Here is an 18,979-nt window from a genome sequence, read left to right on the forward strand (position 1 = left end):
CGGTACCGCTTGCCATGCAGTAGTAGAGAGAACAGTCTATGACTGGGGTGGCTGGGGTCTTTGACAATTTTTAGGGCCTTCCTCTGACACCGCGTGGCGTAGTGGTCCTGGATGGCAGGTAGCTTTGCCCTAAAGTGATATACTGGGACGTACGCACTACCCTCTGAAGTGCCTTGGGAAGTGTTTTAGGGAGTGTTTGACAGTGATGAAGGTTGGTCGTTTGACCGCGGCCCCATAACGGATGCAGGCAATAAGGCAGTGATCGCTGAGATCATGGTTGAAAACAGCATAGGTGTATTTAGAGGGTAAGTTGGTCAGGATGATATCTATGAGGGTGCCAATGTTTACGGATTTGGGGTTGTACCTGGTAGGTTCCATTATAATTTATGTGAGATTGAGGGCATCTATCTTAGATTGTAGGACGGCCGGGGTGTTAAGCATATCCCAATTTAGGTCACCTAGCAGTACGCACTCTGACGATAGATGGGGGGGCAATCAATTCACATATGGTGTCCAGGGCACAGCTGGGAGCTGAGGGGGGTCTATAATAAGCGGCAACAGTGAGGGACTTATTTCTGGAGAGATGGATCTTTAAAAGTAGAAGCTCGAACTGTTTGGGCATAGACCTGGATAGTATGACAGATTTCTGCAGGCTGTCTCTACAGTAGATTGCAATACTTCTTGCATCAAGAAGTTCCCCCTCTATAATTTGGCCGTCACATGAGTCTTTCTGTACAGATGTTAATTTTAGCTTCGGTTAGCGGAGATGGAGGAGACTGACGCAAAAACATTTCCTTAAAAGTACTTTACTTACTCTTTCAAAATTTAATTTGGTGAATCATTCGTGACTCCATCATTTGTAACAAGTTTCAATCTATTTTTTTTTGGTAGCATTTCTATGTTAAAGATTGAAAATGAATTTGGTGTATTTTCCCCATATTCCATCCAGTTCGCTTTATTTTTTATAAAATATTACACTGGATCTTTCTTGAATAAGTTCCTCCATTTCTTTTTGTTTTTACTTTAACTTATTCTGTGCCTCTATGGTACAGTTTTTATTGCTATCTAACTGTTCTGTTAGTCCTTCAATTTCCTTTGTTAATATGGAGTCTTTTGATCTAAATTGCTTTTGTTTTATAGATGAGTACTGAATTGCATTGCCTCTAAAGGCACATTTAAAAGTGTTCCATACAATAAGGGGATCTGCTGTACCTATGTTATGTCGGAAAAAGTCAGTTCTACATTCTTCTGTTCTAGTCATAAACAAGTTATCATCCAGTAGGCTTTGATTAAATTTCCAATATCCTCGCCCACGTGGAAATTCTGTGAGAGTAATATACATGCCAATTATGTGATGATCCGACCGCATTCTGTCCCCTATCAACAGTTATTTTAACTTTTGGTGCCAGAGAGAATGACATAAGAAAGTAATCAAGACGACTAGCTTGATTAAGCCTCTGCCATGTATATCTCACTAGGTCAGGGAATTTAAGCCTCCATATATCCACTAATTCCAATATATCCATGACATTCATGATTTCCTTAAGTGCCTGAGGGTGATAGTTTGTAGTGTGATTTCCTTTATGGTCCATAGAGGTATTTAAAACCGTATTAAAATCCCACACCATAATAATAGAGTCTAGTGTTGCTTGTAGAGTTGATACATTCTTGTATATATTTTCAAAGAACCTTGGATCATTATTATTTGGACCATAGAGATTAATAAGCCATATATGTTTATTGTCTAATAAAACATTTAAAATATTCCATATACCTTGATGATCTGTTTGGACAATTTTCACATTTGGAACAAAATTACTGTTAATCAATATTGTCACCCCTTTTGAAATTCTTTGCCATGGGAGAAATACATTTCGCCCCCCCAGTCCTTTTTCCACAAAACTTCATCTAAAATTGTTGAAAGCGTTTCCTGTAAACAATAGATATTATATTCCTTCTTTTTTTAGCCAGGTAAATACTGATTGTCTTTTCATATTATCTGCTAAGTCATTACAATTATAACTGGCTGTACTTATTTCACCACTTACCATAATGAGACACAAGTTTAAATTCTATTTATCAAAATATATGTTTTTAAACGTACCATTAAAAAGTAACATGATGTTTGAGTGTCTATATAGCTGTACCATGATATTTGCATTGCTACTAGGTAAACCTCCAATTGGCCCCCACTATTCCACCTGCTAAAAGTCCTCTTCATCCCAAGTTGGGTTGTTATCCCAATGTCCTGCAGACCACCCCCGACCACCCAGATCCCATAGCCCCGGAGAGACCGGGATCCATCCTTCGAAAAGAGCACACAATGCCACCCACAGAACAGAAGCAGATCAGAATATTAGGTTATCATTGGTGTATTAAAATGAGAGTTAAGGTGACGTCGCCTTGTCCCCTTAATAATGAATCCAAGTGTTTGACATGAGGGAGGGGACCAGTAACTTTATCATCAAACTTTATCAATGTAGAAGCAACAGTCATTATTCGTACTTGGGTCATCATACTTTGATCTGGTTCCCTTCAAATAATCACGTTATGAAAAACATGATTGACTGTTCATGACCTTTAACCTGTTTAAAGGTCTTACTCCGGAGAGCGTGATCACACAGTTGTCCGGAACAGCTGGCGCTCTCATGCATGGTTCAGTGTTGCTAACCTCCAAGGGAGCATAGAAGGTATTTAGCTTGTTTGGTAGGCTCAGGACCCGCGGCTGAGTTTTCCTGTGTTATCCGTGATAGTTTGCAAGCCCGGTGTATTAGGATTCGATCTTGGTCCTGACGCTTTGCCTGTTTGATGGTTCATTGGAGGGCATAGCGGGATTTCTTATAAGCGTCCGGATTAGTGTCCTCCTTAAAAGCAGAAGCTCTAGCCTTTAGCTCACTGAGGATGTTGCCTGTAATCCATTGTTTCTGGTTGGGATATGTACATGTTCACTGTGGGGAATACTTCATCGATGCACTTATTAATGGATGAATCATCAGATGAATCCCAGAACATATTCCAGTCTGTGCTAGCGAAACAGTCCTGTAGCTTAGCATCCACCAATTCCATATTGAACACGTGTATAGCCTAATGTGAAAACAGTGTAATGTCTTGTAATTTACAGAACTGTAGAATACTACATTTAAAGGGACATTTTGAAATGTTTTGCTATTAGATTAACTGGTTGTTAAAAACAACTAAATTGAGAAGATATCATGTTTTCTTTTGATGATTAAATCAATGTTCTCATGGTATTTTACAGTAAACATATGTTTTGGATCAATGGTTGTATGGTGAAAGATTAATGCACAATAAAAGGTTTTGAATATAAGACTTGCTGTACTACAAGTGTTACCAGTTTGGAGTTTTGTACTACGAGTTTTTAAAATTCACCACATGCTTGTGAGAATAGCACCAAAGCTATGTAGAAACAAATGCCCTCAAAAGATTGACTGTGTCAATCCTAGAAAGTAACTAAAAAACATTACCGTAATGCATGATTCAAGGCCACTAAAACCATTTCTTACAGCAATTTCTACTCTAAAGTACTTGTAGACTCTAAAGCATATCTTCTCTTGAAATTAGTAAATAATCCTAAATAATCTTTAGCTAAACTGCAGCTCCAAGAGTCAACAATAAAGTGAAATTAATCTCCATAGACGTGCAGTAAAGCATGCCTTTGGTAACAAAAATGTTACTGTAAATCAAATATCTATAATCTATAAATACAATATATAAATCATTCAGAGTCTCACTTCCTCCACACAAATTTTTATATTGATGTTACAGAAGCTTCGTCCAGATGGCAACACAACGCACAACACAAACCCTGGACCTGAGCTCTCTCTCTCTCCAGCTGACACGATAGCCGCCAGTGGAATTTGGACCAGGGTTTATATTAGGGGGTTTATATTATATTTATATTATATCCTACATCGGCTAGCAACATCTTAAGTTCTTACCCCAGTAAGAGATTAAATGAAAACAGGAAGTCAAGGTGTGACACAGGTTGTCCCGGTCCTTTTTCTCCACGGCCTGCCGTCGCTGGCCCATCTTGACCCTGTAGCCATTCTGAAAGAGCTCCCCGCAAGACTTCTTACGTCTCCACGTGTTCTGAAACGTCTCAGAGCGCGTGCCCCTTTCGGGCCCTCTGTACACTAACATCTTAGTCGGAATCATGATGTCTGTCTTCCAAGACTGACAAATACCTTTGGCTAAATGACGGGCAAGTCGGCAAAAGCTTCTCGAAATCGAAAAAGTAAGATGCCCAGCTGTTGCTTCTTGTCAGTCGGTGTCCAAACAGCTCAGTTCAAGGCTTCACAACATCCCCTGGAACCACGTTTTCCAATTCCTTACAACAGCTTACCCTATCTAACCACTGCTTCTTTCCCCTTCCTTTATCACACAGCAAATCAAAGGCTCTCAGTGTCCATATTGGACAGCAGAGAAAAGACGAGCAAGTGGGCTCAACATGTCTGTGTCCAGCAGGAAGAGATTTAGGTGTGTTGGGATCAGATTTACCACAGACACTCATACTGTAGCATCCTCGTTGTGATCATCATTGGTGTACGGCAAGCTTAAAGCAAGCCCCTCTTCTGATCCATCAGAATATTACACTATAAGCTCCTTTAGGATTCGGCCAACCCAGAGAAAGACAGAGGGCAGACAGACGGTGAGGCAAGTATGTCCTATTACTACCAGACAATGTACAGTACATCTCATCAGACTGCAGATAGTCTATAGGATGGCCACATTCTGTCATAGACAGTCATTTTAGGGTAAAATGTATTTTAACTCCTCAAAACTGTCACCAGAAAGAAAGTGTACCACCCCCCCCCCCCCCCACAAAGTCAATACTTTGTAGAGCCACCATCTGCAGAAATTACAACTGCAACGCTCTTGGGGTATGTCTCTATAAGCTTGCCACATCTAGCCACTGGGATTTCTGCCCATTCTTCAAGGCAAAACTGCTCCAGCTCCTTCAAGTTGGATGGGTTCCACTGGTGCACAGCAATATTTAAGTCATACCACAGATTCTCAATTGGATTGAGGTCTGGGCTTTGACTAGGCCATTCCAAGACATTTAAATGTTTCCCCTTAAACCGAGTGTTGCTTTAGCAGTATGCTTAGGGTCATTGTCCTGCTGGAAGGTGAACCTCCGTCCCAGTCTCAAAGCTCTGGAAAACTGAAACAGGTTTCCCTCAAGAATTTCCCTGTATTTAGCATCACTCATCATTCCTTCAATTCTGACCAGTTTCCCAATCCCTGCCGATGAAAAACTACCCACAGCATGATGCTGCCACCACCACGCTTCACTGTGGGTATGGTGATGAGAGGTGTTGGGTTTGCGCCAGACATAGCGTTTTCCTTGATGGCCAAAAAGCTACATTTTAGTCTCATCTGACCAGAGTACCTTCTTCCATATGTTTGGGGAGACTCCCACATGCCATTTGGCGAACACCAAACATGTTTGCTTATTTTTTTCTTTAAGCAAGGTATTTTTTTCTGGGCACTCTTCTGTAAAGCCCAGCTCTGTGGAGTGTGTGGCTTATTGTGGTCCTATGGACAGATACTCCAATCTCCTCTGTGGAGCTTTGCAGCTCCTTCAGGGTTATCTTTGGTCTCTTTGTTGTCTCTGATTAATGCACTCCTTTACTGGTCCATGAGTTCTGGTGGGCGGTCCTCTCTTGGCAGGTTGTTGTGGTGTCATATTTTTTTAATTCTTTAATAACGGATTTAAATGGTGCTCCATGGGATGTTCAAAGTTTCAGAAATATTTTTTAGAACCCAACCCTGATCTGTACTTCTCCACAACTTTATCCCGGACCTGTTTGGAGAGCTCCTTGGTCTTCATGGTGCCGCTTGCTTAGTGGTGTTGCAGACTTTGGGGTTTTTCAGAACAGGTGTATATATACTGAGATCATCTGACACTTAGATTGGACACAGGTGGACTATATTTAACTAATTATGTGACTTCTGAAGGTAATTGGTTGCACCAGATCTTATTTAGGGGTTTCATTGCAAAGGGGGTGAATACATATGCACGCACCACTTTTCCATTTATTTATTTTTGAAACAAGTTATTTTTTTCATTTCACTTCACCAATTTGGACTATTTTGTGTATGTCCATTACATGAAATCCAAATAAAAATCAATTTAAATTACAGGTTATAATGCAATAAAATAGGAAAAACACCAAGGGGGATAAATACTTTTAAAAGGCACAGTATCTGAGAAGCTTTAGGAATCATTAATACATTTCTCTGGTTTTAGTGAAAGAACAATGATCCTGAATTAAAAAGAACAATGATCCTGAACTAATCACAGCTGCTGTACAAAAACTGACTGCTACCTACTGTACATTCAAGCTACATTTTTTACATTCCACATAGCACCTCAAAGCAGGAAAGGGCAGCAATGCTACTGTACAACAGATGGAAAAGCATTACATTCTATTGATGGAAAGCTTACATAATAGTTTATCTATTCATTCAGTATATCAATTGAGGTACACTTGCTATTGAAAATGTGTGCAATGAAAGTCAATTCAAAACATTCAGATGTTCAGTGAAATCCCAATGTCCAAAATCAACACAAAAGATAAAACCTTTCCAGCGAGATTACAGAATAACATTTTCAAAAAACATCTCTTATTTTCTTTCAATATCCATAAGTGCGATCACGCTAGTATCAGTGGACAGCTTAACACTAAAAGCCTCTTTCTGTGTTTATTTGTACAGCTCGTGAGTAAAAAGCTGGAGCATTTGGAGCGGGAATTAGCTGCTATCTTATCTTTTTGGGCAATGTTCTGCTGCTCCCTGGCACTCGTCCCCGAAAAGCTCTCACAAATGACTTACTAAAGCAGCAATGGAGGTTTGAATTTGAATGACAAACTGGTTTTATTTTCCATCCAAAGGTATCAAAAACCAAAACAGTTATACTTCCAACTAAGACTTAGTCAACATGGAAACTCCACTTGCATGGTAGCTAGGCAACATCACTCAACAGAATTACTTGGTACGTTGCCAGAGTTAGCTACATTAGTAACTTGGAGGGTAGCCTATAAGCAGTTGGCTACAGTAGTAACACTTAGGGTAGCCTATAAGCAGTTAACTACAGTAGTAACTTGGAGGGTAGCCTATAAGCAGTTAACTACAGTAGTAACTTGGAGGGTAGCCTATAAGCAGTTGGCTACAGTAGTAACACTTAGGGTAGCTTATAAGCAGTTCGCTACAGTAGTAACACTTAGGGTAGCTTATAAGCAGTTAGCTACAGTAGTAACTTGGAGGGTAGCCTATAAGCAGTTGGCTACAGTAGTAACACTTAGGGTAGCTTATAAGCAGTTCGCTACAGTAGTAACACTTAGGGTAGCTTATAAGCAGTTAGCTACAGTAGTAACTTGGCATCTGTGCATGTTTACTTCCAACTAACATAACAGTCCTGAGTGCTTTCTTGATCTTTAGTGTTTGAGTGCGTATTTGTGGATGTGTGTGTCTGTTTGTATCTATGTCAGAATGTTCAGACAGAAGATTTGGGAAAAGGCTCTTTAGTTAATGAGAGATTGAGCCTGACTAGGGATATGAGAGCGTATTCATTCAGTGAGGGCAGTAGTGCTAAGCTCTATCCACAGAAGTTACAGCGTGACCTGGGTTCAAATACTATTCAAAATAATATCTAATACTTTACTTGGGCTTGATTGAGTTTGCCTGGCTTAATGAACCAATAGAATAGTCCCAAAACTGCAAACCCCGCTCTTAATTCAGATATAGCAGTGTCATAGCATTGCCAGGTCATCACCATCAATCTCCATCTATTTTTAAAAGCAACTGAGTGCTAAAGCATGTCTTAGTTGGATGCATATTAAGGCCCAGCAGATGGCAGTCTTTTCTTTGGATAATGGACAGCCTGTAGGGTTATCTTACCCTATGGGCCTGGTCAAAGGAAGTGCGCTAACTAGGGAATATGGTATCATTTTGGATACAGAGCTTTATCTGCCTATGGCCCCTGAGGAGTATCCTACGAATTAGGTTTGAGGACTTAGCGAGGTAACTTTGTGAAACTCTGAGATCAACTCGGGATAACGAGTCATACGAATGTGGCTCACCTTTTAGTCAGGTACATTTCTATGCAACAAATCATTAAGAACTAACTTGCTCTGGGGTAGGCGAAGTCAGGGCTAACTCCATTAATCATGAATATAAACTCGGCAAAAAAGGAAATGTCCTCTCACTGTCAACTGTGTTTATTTTCAGTAAACTTAACATGTAAATGTAAATAAATATTTGTATGAACTTAACAAGATTCAACAACTGAGACATAAACTGAACAAGTTCCACAGACATGTGACTTACAGAAATTGAATAAATGGGGGGTAAAAATCAAAAGTAACAATCAGTATCTGGTGTGGCCACCAGCTGCATTAAGTATTGCAGTGCATCTCCTCCTCATGGACTGCACCAGATTTGCCAGTTCTTGCTGTGAGACTCTCCACCAAGGCACCTGATATTTCCAGGACATTTCTGGGGGGAATGGCCCTAGCCCTCACGCTCCGATCCAACAGGTCCCAGACGTGCTCAATGTGATTGAGATCCGGGCTCTTCACTGGCCATGGCAGAACACTGACATTCCTGTCTTGCAGGAAATCACGCACAGAACGAGCAGTACGGCTGGTGGCATTGTCATGCTGGAGGGTCATGTCAGGATGAGTCTGCAGGAAGGGTACCTCACGATGTCTTCCCTGTAACGCACGGTGTTGAGATTGCCTGTAATGACAACAAGCTCAGTCCAATGATGCTGTGACACACCTCCCCAGACTATGACGGACCCTCCACCTCCAAATCGATCCCGCTCCAGAGTACAGCCCTGTGTAACGCGCATTCCTTCGACGATAAACGTGAATCTGACAATCACTCCTGGTGAGACAAAACCGAGACTCGTCAGTGAAGAGCACTTTTTGCTAGTCCTGTCTGGTTCAGTGACTGTGGGTTTGTGCCCATAGGCGACGTTGTTGCCAGTGATGTCTGGTGAGGACCTGCCTTACAACAGGCCAGTGTGGACAGTCTGAGCACTGATGGAGGGATTTTGTGCGTTCCTGGTGTAACTTGGGCAGTTGTTGCCATCCTGTACCTGTCCTGCAGGTGTGATGTCGGATGTACCGATCCTGTGCAGGTGTTGTTACATGAGGTCTGCCACTGACTTTTGGGGAAAAAAGGTGCTGATGCATTGATAAGCACATTAAAGACGACATTAATGATAAGTAATCAAATAAGGATGGCACTTCTAAAAGTATATTTCACACCATATCCTGCTGAATTTGCAAGATAACTTTTCTTTCATTTCATGACAATGTGGCACTGACTTGCCATGGATTGATGTTTCAGCATTGTTTCAATGAAGAGTTCAGCGTTTGACTAGCCTCGTGCGACTTGCACACGCTGTTACAAGCCTGCTAGAGTTAGCATCAGGCAGAGGAACAATATCCAACATCATAGTACTGATTAAAGGTCCCGAACAGTAATTCTGATTCCCATGTAAAAGTGACTTTTGAGTGACTAAAACATCACCCATAAAAAAAATAGGGATTATTTTTTTGAAAAAGTACTTTTTCTCTAATGTCAAACTACCAGGAAGTCTGTAAAGACAGACTGAGTGGGCAGGGAGCTAGTAGGCTGAGTGGGCGGGGAGCTAGTAGGCTGAGTGGGCGGGGATCTAGTAGGCTGAGTGGGCGGTGAGCTAGTAGGCTGAATGGGCGGTGAGCTAATACATACATTTTCCATTTGGTATGTCTCTTGATGTAATGACATGAAGACAGAGTCTGAGTTGAGTAACCCTTCCCCGCTTTTGTTCCATGCTGGCTGAAGACCTAGCTAGGCAGTAACTAGCTAACACCAGACACAGATGACGTTACCATTGTTGTATTAAAATGTGTCTTTTTGTGATAACACAAACATCTCTTAATAATCCAACCTCGATCCCGCCTCCTGAATCCAAGTGTTTGACATGGGGGAGGGGACCAGTAAATTTAGGATTAAAATGTATCAATTTAGAAGCAACAGTCATTTTTCATACTTTGGTAGTCCTACTTTGATCTATTTCCACCCAAATATCATCACATTTCATGAGAATTTTTTATTTTATTTAACCTTTATTTACCTTGGAAAGTCAGTTAAGAACAATTGTTATTTACAATGACGGCCAACAAACATGATTTTGACGGTTCGGGACCTTTAAGCCTGAGCTGGAAGATGAACTTACCTGAAGCTGGTTAGCTTTAGAAAACCCTAGGTAGATATATTGTATCTTGCTTCATAGGATACCCCTCTGGTCAAAAGTAGAGCACTATATAGTCAATAGGCTGCCATTTGGGACACAGACAGAGCTAAAGCTACAGTCAGATGCTGATCAGGACTGAGAGGAGGGGGGCGTTTTCCTGAGCTCTTATTGACAGCTAATTGACAACTGATTGACAGCTGATAAAGATAAATCCCTAACCAACACCTGCATGTGATGAAGCAGAAAATCACCTTTATCTGTAATCTCCTATAGACCTCTCGCTCTCTCCTGGAGATTAGCCACAGTCTTTTGAATCCCACATGGAACCCTATTCCCTATATAGTGCACTACTTTTGACCACGACCCATGGGGAATAGGTTGTCATTTGGGACGCGGACTCAGGCACTCATTCATTTAGTAGATTGATTTCTATTTTAAAGCAGTGAATCAGGCAGGCGCCACTCAACAAAAGCCTATTAACTTTAATATCCCACTCATCATGTACTTTCAATCATAGACCAATTTCAATCACTTCAATCATCATTCCAGGTACTGTGGCAAGAAAAACAAAAAAGCTTGTTCAATGACATGAAAGGTATTGAAATTACTTGTTGTATTCCATCATGGCAACTTAATACAAGACTGACAGCAGTGCAATATCACAACACTGTGAAATGTACATTGACAGGAACCAGAAACCAACACTGGTAAGTAAACAAATGATTGATGTCAATGAACAACCAATACCACTATTACAGTCAGCCCCAGCAACTACTCTCAGCATCTGCGGATGTTGAAAAGAGGGTAGGGTCCAACATAAGCTAACCAAAGTAAAACCAGACCAAAAAGGAATCCATCAGGATCAACTAGAAAACAATGATTTAAATCAACAATCCATCTTAAACCACTGTAATACAACTATAATCCACTGGGGGGCGTTGCTGACCTGATCACCATTGAGGTTGAAATAGAAAACACCACTCCCACATTTGGCCAACCTGTAGGCTGTTTTGGAGGTCTGAGCAATCCAACCAGGACCAAGACTACATTAGTACTGGCCCATATAATAGACCTTTAGAGGTGTAAATGTAAACAGGTATTCTGTACTTACCAAGCCAGCTCCTGTTGAGATAAACAGACACAAACACTGGGGGAACAGTGAAGAAGTCCACCACTGAGTTCACCTCCAGCCAGAACCACAGCTTGTCATTGGCTGCAATAAACTGAAAGGTAAAATAAACAAATTAACTACAGTACCAGTCATTCCAGGGTTTTTCTTTATTTTTACTGTATTGTGGAATAATAGTGAATACATCAAAATTCTGAAGTAACACTGATGGAATCATGTAGTAACCAAAAGTGTTAAATAAATCAAAATATATTTGGGATTCTTCAAAGTAGCCACTCTTTGTCTATTTGCACACTCTAGGCATTCTCTCAACCAGCTTCATGAGGTAGTCACCTGGAATGAATTTCAATTAACAGGTGTGCATTGTTAAAAGTTAATTTGTGGAATGTATTTTCTTCTTAATGTGTTTGACATAATCAGTTGTGTTGTGACAAGATAGGGGTGGTAAACAGAAGAAAGCCCTATTTGGTAAAAGACCAAGTCCATATTATGGCAAGAACTCAAAACAAGCAAAGAGAAATGACAGTCCATCATTACTTTAAGACATGAAGGCCAGTCAATCTGGAAAATGTCAAGAACCGTCGAGTGCTATGATGAAACTGTCTTTCATGAGGACCGCCACAGGAAAGGAAGACCCAAAGTTTCCTCTGCTGCAGAGGATGGGTTCATTAGAGTTACCAGCCTCAGAAGATGCAGCCCAAATAAATGCTTCACATAGTTCAAGTAACAGACACATCTCAACATCAACTGTTCAGAGAAGACTTGCGTGAATCAGGCCTTCATTGGTTGAATTGCTGCAAAGAAACCACTACTAAAGGACACCAATAAGAGGAAGAGATGTGCTTGGTCCAAGAAACACGAGCAATGGACAACAATTGCTCAGCATATGTGGGAACTCCTTCAATAACCCACCAGCAGAATTGGGGTTAATTCCACAAATTCAATTCTAACTAAATTTGAATTCAGATATAATTAAATTAAGCTTATTTACAATGTTAGGTACATTCTAAGAATTCCATCCCCAATCCAATATTATCCCCAACAATTACTCAAATTCAATTCCCTCAGGCTTTCAGGCTAGTCCTGTCACTGCTCAGACAGCCTAGCTATACTAGAAATACAGAAATACATATACGTTTTAAGTTATTTAAAACTAATCCTGGAGTAAATGTTTTATACTAAGTGCATTAATTCCATTAACTGGGAAATGTAAAATATTGAATTCCAATTGAATTCCAATTCCAATTCAATTCCAATTGAATCCCAATCCAAACAGTTTAATTCCAATTCAATTCCAATTCCATAACTTGGAGATAATTGAAACTCGAGTCGAATTCACCGTAAATATTCCACTTCCTGCGTGAATTGATTCAACTCTGCCAACCATCCCCCTTTTAATGTTGATATATGACGGTTGTTTGTTCAGGGTACAAAAAGGCATAAAAGTTATGAAAGAACGACAGATGAATGCTTCCACAGTTTTAATGAGTGCGATGTTTCAACTTGAATGACTTTGTTATCGGTCTTTGTTCCATGACATGATTGAAACTTCACTAGAGTAACAACTTGTTGTGTACAAGTCTTATGTAGCCTTGTACTTTCTTGTACTTTCTTTACTTACCCGTAGACCAAAGTACAAGAGGAAGAAGACGTTGAAAGCCATGTCAATCTGTAGCGTGAAGTCTTTGTAGAAGTTCTGACAGGACTCGATGGGGCTGCCAAAAACACACAGAAAACTAAAATGTTAGAAATGTCTCACTTATTGAAGATGTATTCTTCTTCCCTGATTTAAAAAAAAGGTGAAAAAATGAAGAGGAATGAAAGAACTTGAAGGTGCAAAAGTTTGTATTTTCAATGGATGATAACATGCATATATAGTAAATTCCAGAAAATCACATAGTAGGATTTTTAATGAATTTATTTGCAAATTATGGTGGAAAATAAGTATTTGGTCAATATCGGCTTTTTTGGTCCTCCAATAATCGGTATCGGGGTTGAAAAATCATAACCTGTCGACCTCTAATTTGTTGTGCTGTGTTTAGGCAAGTATGCATACTGTTTTTTTCATTCCTCAAGAGCAACTGGCATGAGCTTCTTCACAATGAGCCTTTTCTGGACTTTATCAACGCCTATGTCAAGCAACATGGACGCAGTGAGCAGTGTTGCAGCGAGATTATCGCAAGCAAATTTGCTGATACGCAAAGCAACTCAAACATTGAAATTGAATGCAACATCCATTGTCTGACAAGATCAATATAGCGAACATGTTGGCTATATATTTTAGTTGGCTAGCCCAAATGGAATTGTCAACACTGTTTACTAAGCTAGCTAGCTAGCTAATCTTGTATGCAGTTGAAACTTCACAGGGTGAGGTCTGGGTACATAAAATACAGTATATCACAAGAGTACACCCCTCACATTTTTGTAAATATTTGAGTATATATTTTCATGTGACAACACTGAAGAAATGACACTTTGCTACAATGTAAAGTAACAGTGTACATTTGCCATCCCCTCAAAATAACTCACACAGCCATTAATGTCTAAACCGCTGGCAACAAAAGTGAGTACACCCCTAAGTGAAAATGTCCAAATTGGGCCCAAAGTGTCAATATTCTGTGTGGCCACCATCATTTTCCAGCACTGCCTTAACCTGTTATGGCTGCATCCCTTTGTTCTCAATTTCTGCCTGAAGACATACCCAAATCTAACTACCTGTAGCTCAGCCCCAAAGGCAAGGATATGCATATTCTTGGTATCATTTGAATGGAAACATTCTGAAGTTTGTGGAAATGTTAATTGAATGTAGGAGAATATAACACAGTAGATCTGGTGGAAGAAAAGAGAAAGAAAGAGCATACGTTTTCTGTTTTTTATTGTTGTAGCATCATCTTTCAAATGTACTAGAATCGCCACACAGTCAGATAGGATGCTGGAGATAATTTTGATGGATAAAACAAGAGGGCAACTGTAGGTGTGCAAAGTTTCAGAATGATAACTTCAGGAATGGGTGAGCTACATGACATTTAGCATGAACTCACCCAGGTGTCCCACACAAGTTGCCCAAATGTACCCAAGTGGCCGAATTGGTGAAATGACCTATAACTATATACCGTAGTGCAAATAACTATATACAACATATCAAAAAGCAATTCTAACACACACACACACACACACACATTTGATTTTTTGTGAAAATAAATATTTAATTAAAAAAAACAGTACACCCTTTGGAAGTCCTCGTCACAATATTTTGCTGCCTGTGCCATGTCCCATAGCAGGCTCTTTCTAATGTAAAGCAGAGGCAAACTGAACAAGTGGTGCAGTTCATGCGACACAAAACACAACGACGCCTCCATGCTGTGCCCTTTTGGCCCTGAGGCACAGTCATGCCTGCAGTAATGAACTGTTGCACATGAACACCACTGGGGGCAGAGGTAGAGCGGGCAGCTTGGTATCGGGGAGCTCCCAGTCGGAGTCGCTATCACTGTGAAAGAAAACATTCAAAAAATATGTATTGTATGAGCCTTTTATCATCACATAAAATAAACAGATATGTATTGTATAGAGCAGAGGGAACAGTCACTAAGGTGAAGTGCTGTTCCATTCAACTCCGGCCATTGTTGTGGGCCTGCACTCGCCCCCAGCACCCAATGGCTATTTCATATGGAAATGCAGGCGCAGTGGCCATGTGTGTGTTTGCTGTTCTACTCCAATCCATTTGAATAAAAAAATTGAAAATATAATCTGACATGGAAAATATAATCTGACATGGAAAATATATATATATCTGAAATGGAATATATATATATATATATATATATATACACACACACACACACACACCCAAACAAACCAACACACACAAAACACACATTTCATTGCAAAAAATAATCATTATATATTTTTTTGCAAAAATATATATATTTATATTTCATAAAACAGCATTAGCACTTACCCGTCCAGAAGTACATCCTGTCCTTGCAGAAACTCAGTTCCTGTTTGAATCATAACACTCAAACATTCCTCAAACAAAAAATCTGTCTCACTTTCACTTTTTCACTTTCACTTTAGACTTTGACTTAGCTTTTTCAGATTTATTCACCATGATATCTTCAATGAAATCGTTGAAAATACAACTTTCCGAAATACAGCTGCGCGTAACAAGCCTCACAGCAACTCCTCTGATCGTCAAGGTGAGAATGGAGTTCGTTACGCATGCGATATCAAACAAGGAATGGTGCTCCATCCCAAAACCATTACATACTGGCGTTTACCTCAGCTCATTGGCTATCTACCCAGCTAGATTTCAAGAAGATCAGTGGTCATTGGGCAGAAATACAGTCCATCAACGAAGCTTCGCTAAAATGATTGGTGCGCCAGGTAGTCATTGCTCGTTGTCTTCAAATCAGTTCACTTCGGTCAATTCTCCCCGCAAAAAAAACAATGATGTTTTGCTGTGTTGCAAACATCCAGAGGAATGCACTGAAACCAACCATGACTAGATAAACAATGTTTTACCGTGTGTAATTTACGTTGAAAAAATTGTAAAAAAATTGATAGAGATGGAATTCACGGCACAAACAGGTTACAAAATGTTTCGATTTAAGCTATAAAAATTGATTTTATCAAAGAGAAATAAGAGCAAGATAATAGAATGTAAGTCATAATTTTACCTTCAGATGTGAATGTGTAAAAACTCATGGCGGAAAATGTTTCTGTTGTTGATTGCTCTTCTCAAACAAAAGCATGGTATTTGTTCTCTGTAATAGCTATTTTAAATTGGAAAACGTAGTTTGATTACCAAGATTCTAATCTTTTGAAGGGTGTAAGACACTTGCCTTTTCAAGAATGTTTAATGTTATGACGTTGTATTTTTAGTTTTAGAAACTCCTCCACCTTCCGTTTGAGGATGCCCCACAGATGCTCAATAGGGTTTAGGTCTGGAGACATGCTTGGCCAGTCCATCACCTTTACCCTCAGTTTCTTTAGCAAGGCAGTGGTCATCTTGGAGGTCTGTTTGGGGTCGTTATCATGTTGGAATACTGCCCTGCGGCCCAGTCTCCGAAGGGAGGGGATCATGCTCTGCTTCAGTATGTCACAGTACATTTTGGCATTCATTGTTCCCTTAATGAACTGTAGCTCCCCAGTGCCGGCAGCACTCATGCAGCCCCAGACCATGACACTCCCACCACCATGCTTGACTGTAGGCAAGACACACTTGTCTTTGTACTCCTCACCTGGTTGCCGCCACACACGCTTGACACCATCTGAACCAAATAAGTTTATCTTGGTCTCATCAGACCAGGGGACATGGTTCCAGTAATCCATGTCCTTAGTCTGCTTGTCTTCAGCAAACTGTTTGCGGGCTTTCTTGTGCATCATCTTTAGAAGAGGCTTCCTTCTGGGACAACAGCTATGCAGACCAATTTGATGCAGTGCACGGTGTGGTCTGAGCACTGACAGGCTGACCCCCCATCCCTTCAACTTCTGCACTAATGCTGGCAGCACTCATACGTCTATTTCCCAAAGACAACCTCTGGATATGACGCTGAACACGTGCACTCAACTTCTTTGGTCGACCATGGCGAGGCCTGTTCTGAGTTGAAAATGTCCAAATTGGGCCCAATAAGCCATTTTCCCTCCCCGGTGATGCAAATGAATTACTTAAAAATCATACAATGTGATTTTCTGGATTTTTGTTTTAGATTCCGTCTCTCACAGTTGAAGTGTACATATGATAAAAATTACAGACATCTACATGCTTTGCAAGTAGGAAAACCTGCAAAATCGGCAGTGTATCAAATACTTGTTCTTCCCACTGTATACAGTACCAGGGATGAGCAACTAAAGTACTCAGGACCTGATTAGTGTCACAGCCCAGCTAACACACCTGACCCCAATAATCAACTAATCATGATCTTCAGTTTAGAATGGAATTAGTTTAATCAGCTGGGTTTGCTAGGGATGGGGAAAAGTGTGACACCACTCTGGCCCTCGAGGACTGGAGTTGCCCATCCCTGGTATGTACTTTTTAAGGTTAATAGATAAAGCAAGTTACGTTTTTAATTTCGCCTGTTGCATAATCTTTTCATTATGGTAGGGTTGTTTACAAAGAGCGCACGGACAAGGAGCAAATGGAACCTGTCCTGAGTTGACGATCCACTGTTGTGCAGCTCAAGAGAGGTGATTAAGTTACACTTGAAATTCACTACTGTTTTCCAGCTAAACATCTTAACTATAAGGTTAACTATCTGTGTGCCCTATAAATTCCCTCTATAAATTCCCTCTAGCTCAGGCCTACAGCTATGCATTTGGTTTGCTAACTTGCAAGCTCAAGCTTCTTGTAATATAGCCCAGAATTTCAAGTGTAACTTCATCACCTCTTGGTTGCAGCAGATGTACAAATGTTTTTTTTATCATTGAACCCTCTCTCTGGCTAGGACATATAGACAAACTCTGTGTGACTTTTACTGCTGAGGTCGGCTACCATCCCCCGCCTGAGCCTGACCTCATTGTCCAGTGTTAGGGACAAGGTTGCCAGGGAATTCAGTCAGCTGACCTAGTCAGCCAATCACAGGCCCTATCAAGTGGGTTAACAGACTCCTTAGTTGGACACGGGCGTAGAAAGACGACAGGTCAGAAGAACTCTGCACGACCTCAACACAAGGCACCACTGGACCCTTCCAACATGGACAAGATTCCATCTTGGACTTCCTAACTGTGTGTTAGTGCGTGAATTACCATAAACCACTTTCATCGATTCTCTTCCTATTTGCTGTGAATTAAATGAATGACTGGTTTATCTTTTTGACAGGGAAGGAATCGGATTTCACTGGTCCTCAACTCACAGCTCAGACATGTAATTCAGGATAAGTGGAGTTAGCCCTGAGTTAGCCTGCCCTGGAGCAGGTTAGATCTTAAATTAGGGATAGGGTCTAGTTTAAAACTTCTTAAGGCTGGGGGGCACTATTTTCACATCTGGATGAAAAGTGTGCCCAAGGTACACTGCCTGCTACTCAGGCCCAGAAGCTAGAATATGCATATAATTGGAAGATTTGGATAGAAACCTTAGAGTGGTTTCTAAAACTGTTAAAATTGCCTGTGAGTATAACAGAACTTATTTGGCAGGTGAAACCCCGAGGACCAAACATCCAGAAAAAAAAATGTAGGTCACTTTTTTCAATGGTTTTTCTATGTGGATCTAGATTTCTAAGCCACTTGCTTGCAGTTCCTATCGCTTCCACTAGATGTCAACAGTCTTTAGAAATTGGTTGATGTTTTTCCTTTGAGAAATGAAGAAGTAGGGCTGTTCAGAACGAGGGTTGAGTCTAGTGTACTGTTGTGGTTGGGGCGCGCGACCTGAAAGCTCGCTCCACTTTGTTGTCGCCCGGTATTGAACACAGTTTATCCCGTCTTAAATTTGATAGATTATTTAGGTTTAAAAATACCTAAAGTTGGATTAGGAAAGTTGTTTGAAATGTTTGGATCAAGTTTACAGGTAACTATATTTAGATACTTTGTAGTCATGTTGCGTGTCATGTTGCGTAGTCATGTTGCGTGAGTGGGAACCTGTGTTT

At 40.5% G+C, this 18,979-nt stretch overlaps 1 protein-coding gene across 8 annotated transcripts in view; it reads right to left on the reverse strand.

The window, feature by feature from the left end:
- Window positions 1-18,979, reverse strand: part of LOC100301649 (calcium-activated potassium channel subunit alpha-1a) — a 208,215-nt gene that overhangs the window by 83,576 nt on the left and 105,660 nt on the right. For 6 of the 8 annotated variants that reach the window (XM_090217363.1, XM_021581139.3, XM_090217362.1 and 3 more), the window contains exons 4-5: window positions 13,021-13,114; window positions 11,382-11,493 (exon numbers count right to left, since the gene is read on the reverse strand). In XM_090217363.1, the coding sequence (XP_090073489.1) occupies window positions 11,382-11,493; window positions 13,021-13,114 (206 nt within the window). Of the gene's footprint in view, window positions 1-3,959; window positions 4,595-11,381; window positions 11,494-13,020; window positions 13,115-18,979 lie in introns of those variants that run through there. The other 2 variants (XM_090217364.1, XM_090217366.1) reach the window with 2 other exon arrangements.

The sequence above is a fragment of the Oncorhynchus mykiss genome, chromosome 23, assembly GCF_057628025.1.
Source record: "Oncorhynchus mykiss isolate SJ-2025 chromosome 23, ASM5762802v1, whole genome shotgun sequence".
NCBI classification, from domain to species: domain Eukaryota; kingdom Metazoa; phylum Chordata; class Actinopteri; order Salmoniformes; family Salmonidae; genus Oncorhynchus; species Oncorhynchus mykiss.